We start from the raw sequence: 8945 nt of genomic DNA on the forward strand, positions 1-8945 counted from the left end.
GCTGCTGATGCCTGAACGGTATGTGGAATGAAGTGGGCGGGCATCGGGAGGCCACTATGGCACGAGGCAAGCACTATGGGCAGTCTATCTGAAGTGTACCTGGCGTATAAGACGACTCTCCACTTGGAGGCATATTTTTCAGGGCCAAAAAATCGTCTTATACGCCGGCAAATACGGTACCTTTGCAATGTCAACCCACTTTAATTTATCTCTGTTTCCCTTTGCAATCTATGGGAAGAATAGAGAAAACATGACTTGGCATTGTGACTCCAGGGAAAGATTTAGTAAAGATGAATGTACAGTGTGTCTCTGAACAATATTTGTAAAACACTTCATCAGTCCAATGGGCCTGCATCCTGCAAGGGCTTCACGTTGTACCTCTCCTCTGCTCTCAGTGGATGTTTTGAAAAGAGTAACAATATTAAAGATTTTGGTCGCTTGGCCAACAGCATTCTAGTATTTACTTTGCCCTTCCTGTGGATACAGCCTTGTGATTAATCTTATGAGAGAAAGCTGTCCCCGTGCCTTGACTGAGTTGTACTTTATGTATCAGTAGGAGGGAACTGCTATTTGAATGTTTCTTCTTTTTGTTTCTTCACCTGCTAGTATTTTAATTACCTGTATACCTACAAAATGCCTGGGGACATCAAGAACTGGGTGGACGCTCATATGAACTGTGAAGACATTGCCATGAATTTCCTGGTGGCTAATGTCACGGGGAAAGCTGTCATCAAGGTAGGAGGCATCCTGGTCCAGCACTGCCGCTGACTTGCTCTATGATCTTGAACAAGTCTCTTTTCCCTGAGCCTAAGACGTTCTCATAACTAGGTGAATATGGGACTAGATGAAATGAAGTATTGGACTAAATGAACTTGGAGCTCCCTTTTCACTTTTTAAGATTCTATGATTAACATTGTCACCTTGTAAAATTGAAGGGTAGGCTTTGGTAATTTAAACATACTTTCTTTTTTTATGCAATTTCTTTGGTTACTGGTTTTAAACTTCAGTATCAGAGGTAAAGGCTGTGATGGTCCATCTACAAATCATGTTTTTTAAAAAAATAATTTTAATCTCAAAGCTGATTTGAAATCTAGTTCTGTTAGGTAAAAGATACAGTTTACATCTTAAGGTAGCCAATCTTTTTTTAATATATAGACATTGAAAAGATAGTACACTTTGTAAATTATAACTATAGTTGCCCTAAACGATGTTTTTATGGTCGGAACTATGACGGTATCTGATCGTCTTCGAACTGGCGGGTCATGGGAATAACGCCGCTGCATCGCCAGTCGGCATCGTTTATAGTCGGAATGATGTTTTTAAATATTGATTACCGGATGTTAAAAATTACCTTTCCTATAATATATTAATGATCCCCTGCGGATAGATATCTATTCTTGAAATGTAGATTTTTCTCAAACTAGATCCCTAGATATGTAGAGAGCACACACTTTTTTATATAAGTGGAGTCATCTCAACCTTCTTTCATTCTGGGTCAGAATTCTGTGTATGACAATGGGCACTACTTCTAGGCCAGATTCCTGATGTTGGAATCTTCCAATACTGGAAGCTTATATTGGAAATACAGTATGACATTCCTGGTTGACTCCTCATACTATTAATTGATGAGAGAAGCCAAATTAAACCACAGTGACTAAGGAAAGAGGAAGAGTCACTACTGGTGCTCTCTAACCCTGCAGTCCTCAACCTCTCCCCCGGCTCTCTAACTCCATGGACAGCTCACTGCAAGGAAAGTGAAAGAATGTGAATTGTGAAATTCATTTTAAAGGAAGTTTATCTCCAAATCTGCTTTTTGACAAGATGTTTTGGCTGTGCCTGCTTACTCTGGACAGAAATTCCTGGTGTCCTATGCTTCTTAATCTGGCCTAGTTAGTCATCTAGCTTCCCCCCTCAGTCTCTCTGCTGTTTACTTATCTTCACTAGGTTAGGATAGTAGCTTCCCCTGAGTGTGCTAGAAAAGCACTGGAAGTTTAAGGTTTGGGAGGGTAGGGGAGAATCAGGGAAAAGGATTCAGAGGCTGAGGGACTATTGGATTATTTTTTTCTGATTCAAGGGAATTGCAAAATAACCTGGCATCTAGAGCCTGGTGCGGCTCAAAGCATTTGCCATGAGCTGGAAGAAGGAGAAAGAGCGCCTGTTGGAACTAAGGTTACGGTGAAAGTTATGGGAAGCTGTATTTCATCGCCCTTATGGCTGCAAGAACAAATGGTGTTTATACAAGGACCTTGGCAGTGAGAAAACAGTCATTAAACAGGAATTAAGGAGCTTGTCATCACCACTTCTTTCCAGCTACAGAAGGCAAAAGCCCTCCAAGCCTTTTTTATTGGGCCCTTGTGAGTTTGCTGTTGGCCGAGCCAGACAAAATTGAATGGAGAAACGGTGAGGTGTGTGAGTGCGTGTATGGAGGGAACAGGCATCTCCACTTACAGAACAGAAGCATGCAGAGTGGTGTCACAGCATGGTTTTATTGTCCTGGGTGCTGACAGCCAGGTATTTTTGTGTTCCTCTGGTAGGTGACACCGCGGAAGAAATTCAAGTGTCCAGAGTGCACAGCCATTGACGGGCTTTCTCTGGACCAGACGCACATGGTGGAGAGGTGAGTGAGCCTCTTACCCAAAGCCTGCCCTGGCTTCTGATCCCCATTTCCTGCCTTGGGCCTGTCTATGGGACTTTTTGGGAAATAGAAGGACCGCAGTTGGGAGCCATAGTCGCCTCCCTTTGCACTGTGGGAGCTGGGCTAGTTCAAGCCCAGGTCACCCAGAGAATTAATTTGGAATGCTACTTACTCAATTTGTAATGGCTGGAAGGGTCTTAAAAATATCGCTGGCCTAAGCTCCAGAAGCCAGATTCTCCATTTAGACTAAGCAGTTAACCATCCACAGTCATTTGAGTGGAAGGTAGTTAATTCTAAGGAAATACTGGATTGTGTTTCAGGGTAATATCTCCATGTTACAGTAGAAGTTTGATCAGAAAGAATTAAACCAAACCCACCAGGGACACATTACCTGTGCTGACACTACTACAACACCTACCAAGAACAGCCCTGAAAGCACAGCTCTACATTACAGAGAGGGCAGCGGGCAGCTCTGAAATACTCCCTTATTTCCATGCATGCAGCTCCTTAACAACACACCTTTGTGCAGAGTGTAACACCAGGCCTTGTAGGTGCATGTAATAGGAGTGGAGATGCATGTCTTCCCTGGAGACCATTAAAATCTTACAGTAAGCCTAGGAGTTCTCACTTGTAACCCACAGGTACCCGAGCTTCGAATCTCTTGAATCAAACCCAGTTCTTCCAAAAGGCAGCTCCTTATGTAAGACAGCAGGCTCTGGCATCAGTAGCACTGTTTTCAAGGGACCAAAATTCACTCGGAGAATGCTGCAGTGGTAGAATGAGATATCTAGTTCAGGTTTCCACAGGTCTCATGCCTCTGCTTGCAGCATTCATTTCTGAAATCTGTCAGCCATATTAGCATCCTTCAAGCCTGGAGGATTTTTCTGTACAGAGCAGTGTTTCTTTTCAGTTGACCTGGATTCTTCTATATAATTCTTTACTCCTTACTCTTCTTATTCTTACTCTCTAAATAATTTATCTCTTTCCTATATAAATATCTTACCCAAATGACAGGACTTTTATCAACTGTTAATACATTATTGTGATTTTTGGAAATATCTACCACTGGTATAAATATTACACTGTCAAAGGCAGTGACATTAACTGTCATAGCTCATTTGGAAGAGAGACCCCAACTATAATTCTATTTGGAGTACATGAAATTGTTCTTTAAACCTACCACTATTCTCTATGTCTGGGAGAATTTATAGCATTAAGCAATTGGTTGTTGATTGGGTTAAGTTAAAGTGGTGGGATTATATGGTCCAAGAAATGAATTATAGGGAGAAAAGTTGACCTAATAATGGCCTTGATGCATGCGCTAAGGCTAAACATCTCTCCTCTAGCACCACTGAGATCATTGCAAATGCAAAGCAACTTAAAATGCAATGAGAAACTATTGATCATTGCAAAGGTAAAGCAACCTAAAATGCAGTGAGTAAGATTTAAGTTGGATGTACTTATTACTACACACTGAAGAAAGTAAATAAGGGAGATGTATGTGAAGACTTCCAATCAGAAAAAGGCTTTGGAAAATAGAAAAGGCAACTTCCCAGATATTGTTAGGCTTGAATCAAATTATATCAGACTTTACAATTAACAACAACAAGTGCGTGCGCACGCACACACACACACACACACACGCACACATCAAAGTTAATCCAAAACTATATGTAATAAGTAACATAAGGGAGGCTCAAAATGCTATAATTTAGCCCTGGCCTGTATGTTCAGTGGTTAGAGTATTGGCTCACACACCGAAAGTTGAGGGTTCAATCCCCAGTTGGGGTGTGTGCAGGAGGCAAACAATTGATGTGTCTCTTTCGAATCGATGCTTCTCTCTCACTTTCTTTCTCCCCAACCCTCTCTCCCTTCCACTTTCTCCAAAAATCAATGGAAAAAATATCAAGTGAGATTTAAAAAAAAAAGTTCTAATTGATCAGAGGAAAGAGAAGTGACGTCTTGCTAGGTCAATTTTTAGGAATAATTTTGTAAAAGAGATAGCATTTGAAGTGAGTCTTCAAAGACCACTAGGATCCCAACCAATGATGCGCTAGTCAAGAGGAGATCCCAGGCAGGGGAACTGTGTAATTAAAAGTGCCCACCAGCAAGTTCAAGGTGTATTTGGCCAGCAGTCAAGTTCATTCTAATATCAACTGTACTTCAGGCATTCAAATAGTTCATGAAGGGATTTTAGTCTTTATAGAAGTCCGGCTAATTAGGGGGAAAAAGATAGGACTAGAATATCACTGTAATACAAACTCTGGAAAAGTAATAGATCTAGGCAATGATTGTCAATGGCTGCTAACAACAAAAAGAGACATGACAATTACACATTTTGTGTCTCCTGATAAATGTTCACCTCTGAAGTATTCTTATCCCCAAATCAAACCTGATGAAGACTCCAAATTTAGCTACTGATAGACAAGACATACAAGGGACACATGAACATATCAAAGGACACCATGGGATGCAGTCAGCAAAGTCCACATGTGGGGACGGGATGAACAACTCAGTTTCTTCAACAAATGAATAACTGGAGGAAAATAAGAGGAGGGGTAACCTACAGACTAAATCAGCCAATTGCAACATGTGGAACTCATTTGGATCCTGAATCGAATTGTAGAAGAAATAAAATTATGAGTTAACCTAGGGGGAAGAAGTTCACTTTGGCTAGAGCATCGAGTTCTGGCCTGTTAGTTCCAAACAGCCTTGAATCCCCAATTAAGGAGCCTGGACATTTTTCTCCAGGCTCTGGTAAGCCATAGAAGGTTTTTGAACAGGGGGGGTAGCTTTTTTTTTTCTTCTACATTCCCAGTCTGTTCTTTACATGCAACAGGGGAGTAGCTTGATCTAAGTATTGTTTTGAGAATTAATTTGGAAGTAGTACATAGGATGGAATGAAGTAAAGAGATGGAAGAAAGAACAGTCAGAAGGCTTTAACTAAAGTGAGTGTGGAAAGCAAAGAAGGAATTAAATTGCAAGAGATTCACCCCTCCCCCAAAGGAAGATATACTCAAACTTATTTCTAGCTGGATAGGTGTGAGAAGGTTATGGAGAAGGAGTTGAAAAAGATAACTTCTAGATTTCCAGTCCAGAAGAGTGGTAGTACCTTAACAGTGTAACTAATACAGTTAGGAGGAGACACTAATTAGCAGAGAGGATGGGGTGAGCAGTTGTACCTTTAACTGTATTATCAATGAGGAGGTGGAGAACAGTAAGGTATGTGATTTGGGGCCTTTTGTCCTCTCTGTGCAGGTGTAGATATGGGGCAGGCAGTTGGAAATGTGTAACTAGAACTCTAGAAAGAAGATTGAAACAAAGCTATTTGAAGGCATCTGCCCAGAGGTGGCAGCTGACTGAAGAAAGGCCAAGGGCAGAATCTTGAGAAATTCTGACATTTAGGAGAAAGAAAGAATAACCGAAAGCAGAGAAGTGACCACTGGGAGAGGCCAGGAGAGAACCGGGACCTGCAGTGCTCAGAAGCAGGGCAGGAGCAGGGACCATGCAGACCGTGAAAAGGCCTTTGAAATGAGTGGTCATTGGTGACTTTGAAAAAAATAATGCCATAGAAAGGTGGGGCCCCAGGGTGTAGGGTGTGCGCCCGTGGTGAGGAAGTAGGGTTAGGGAATCTTGATAGAGAAATTTGATAGGGAATCCGTCTTGAAATCAGTTAGAAACTGGGAATAAAAGTATTTGGATTAAAGACTGGATCACCAGATATTAAATAAAGTCCTTAGATAATGAGGGAAGATGACATGATTTAAGCCTCTTGTGTAAACCAAGAGGTGTACTGTAGAGTATTAATTGGTGTTTTATTTTTTGTAATCGTTCCCTTTGCAGAATCACATTTTGCACACAGTAGTGAAAGGGGTTAACCACTTTGCAAGTTATGAACCTTCTGTTGGGTTTTGTGGTTCAATGAGCTTATTTATTCTATCCTTGGGCTCTAGAATCAGAAATCTCAGTTGCACTACCCCGCATCCATTTCTTCCAGGATCTGCTATTACTTCGTTAAGCTGCTTGTTTTGACCAATCGCTTTAAAGAGGTCAAGGCAGTATGGCAGACAGACAGTGTTGATTTAAGGAAAAGAATGTAGTATTTTGATTCAGGCCAATCTTTGTTCAGATTATGAGTTTGCCACTTGTTAGCTGTCTGATTTAAGGAAAATGACTTACCTCATCCGAACTTCCATCTTTCACCTCCTAAAATGGGGGTATTAATATCTATCAAATTACAGTGTCCATTCATTGGTTCAACAAATATTTATTGACCATCTTTGTACCAAACACCATATTACATGCTGTAATATGAAGGAGTTGAGAAAGATAACTTCTAGATTTCCAGTCCAGAAGAGTGGCACAGTGCCAGGCAGAATTCGTTTCCCAGTTTCCCCAGCATTAGTCCTAAAGGCTTCTGGTTGTTTAGGTAATTGTATGTGCTTGAAAGTAAAACAGAACATCATTAGTCCTTTATCCCTCTCCCCACCCACCATATGCTTCCAGACTTTAGAGGTAGACATTGGCAGTTCTTAGCCTGTTTATACCCAATTAGAAAACCGACCCAGGGAACACTTACTGATGGGGTAGCAGGACACCTGACAGAACAACTCAGAGGGGCGACCAGCAGTAAGCCAAGCTTCTGTTCACCCTAACCTGTTCCCCAAACCAGATGCCCTGAAAAGAAAGAAGTGTTGTCAGTTCCTGGCGGGAGAGTTCAGGACCTTTACCATTCAGGGTGGCCTGCCACTTCTCCAGTGCAGGCTGTGTGGAGAGAAAGAAGTACACATGGAGCCTGAGTTAGCCAGGGGCAGCTGTCAGCAAGTCAGGCTGGCCGGAGCCCGGTGGCCTCTTGCCGGTGGCTGGGCCCTGTTGGCAGATCTAGTTACAAAGGAGACATTGTCCTCAGTGCTCCCCAGGGGGCCGTGGAGCCTCTGCTCTGCCAGGAGCCATGGTTCTTCTTTAGTACATGCTCCCTGGTACCTATCATGGCACTGCTGGGCTTTGCTAGCCAGAGTCTACAGGCCTAATAACTGAAACGCAGAGTCGGTACATAATTACAGGCAGAACTGTCACAGGTAAGGCCTTGCAGAGATTGACTTTGCCATTGCCTTGACCCCATTATTTGAGGAGATGGAAGCTGTTGTCCAGTGCTCGCTTCATACCATTTTGTTGAAAATGCTCAGTCTTTTTGCCCAATTTCTCCTCAATTTGGAACCTATGACTGCCTCCTGAGTCTTAAAAGACTGCCAGTAAAAGGGAAGCTCCGGTCCTTGCGAGTCATGGTTGAGGATGGTGAAGAGTGAAGGCTTTGTTGCCGGTGCAAGCCTGGTTTGAAACCCCACCACCACTCCAGCTCTTGGTCTGTGGCCTATTTAAGCTCTGTGTCCTATTGTCTCATTTGCATCACACAGTTATGAAAGCCCTGCTCTTGGGTGCATAGAAGGGGAATACTTTAAGGAAGTGGTAAGAGCATGGATGTAAATTACTTGGCATGTAATAGGTGCTTAACAGTTACTTATTCCCAGCTCCTCCCCTTGGACCCTAGAATTGTGTTAATAAATAAATTTGTGTCATTTCATCATTAAGACTTTAGCTTTAGCAGCCAGAATGCCTGGTTTTGGCCCTGCCTCTTACTAGTTACTTGATGTTTGGACGTGTTACTGAGTTTCTCTGTGTCCCAACCTTCCCAATGTGAAATTGGGGATGAATTAGGACCTGCCCTATAGGGTTGTTGTGAGGATGAAATGGGTTACTACTACATGAAAGCACTCTTTAAAAAATATATATATCTATATATATATCTACATATATGTATATATATTTATTGATTCCAGAGAGGAAGGGAGTGGGAGGGAGAGAGAGATAGAAACATCATTGATGAGAGAGAATCATTGATTGGCTGCCTCCTGCCTGCCCCCTACTGGGGATCGGGCCTACAACTTAGGCATGTGCCCTGACTGGGAATCGAACTGGCAACCTCCTGGTACATGGGTCAATGCTCAACCACTGAGCCACACTGGCCTGGGATACCATAAGTTAATCACAGACACAGTCACAACTAAAGTGATCAATGTTTACACTGACTCTCTGCTCCTCTGAATCTATCAGGTAGAGGGAAGGCCATCACTTAGCCACTTAGGTTAGAAATGGGTTCCTTCTTTCATTTTCCCTCCCTTCCCTATCTTGAATCAAATATGAAGTGCTGCTGATTTCACTTCATAAATGCATCTTGACCTGGTCCCCTCTACATCTAGTCCTAGTGTCAGGCCCTCACAACTTGCTGCCTGCACTTCTATCATTTGAAACC

At 42.4% G+C, this 8945-nt stretch overlaps 1 protein-coding gene across 1 annotated transcript in view; it reads left to right on the top strand.

Moving 5' to 3' along the window:
• The window catches only part of EXT2 (exostosin glycosyltransferase 2), a 119103-nt gene that overhangs the window by 107301 nt on the left and 2857 nt on the right, over positions 1-8945 (top strand). The window contains exons 11-12 of the mRNA XM_006772243.2: positions 607-735; positions 2535-2617. Of these exons, the coding sequence (XP_006772306.1) occupies positions 607-735; positions 2535-2617 (212 nt within the window). The remainder of the gene's footprint in view (positions 1-606; positions 736-2534; positions 2618-8945) is intronic.

The sequence above is a fragment of the Myotis davidii genome, unplaced genomic scaffold (assembly GCF_000327345.1).
Source record: "Myotis davidii unplaced genomic scaffold, ASM32734v1 scaffold265, whole genome shotgun sequence".
Lineage (NCBI taxonomy): Eukaryota > Metazoa > Chordata > Mammalia > Chiroptera > Vespertilionidae > Myotis > Myotis davidii.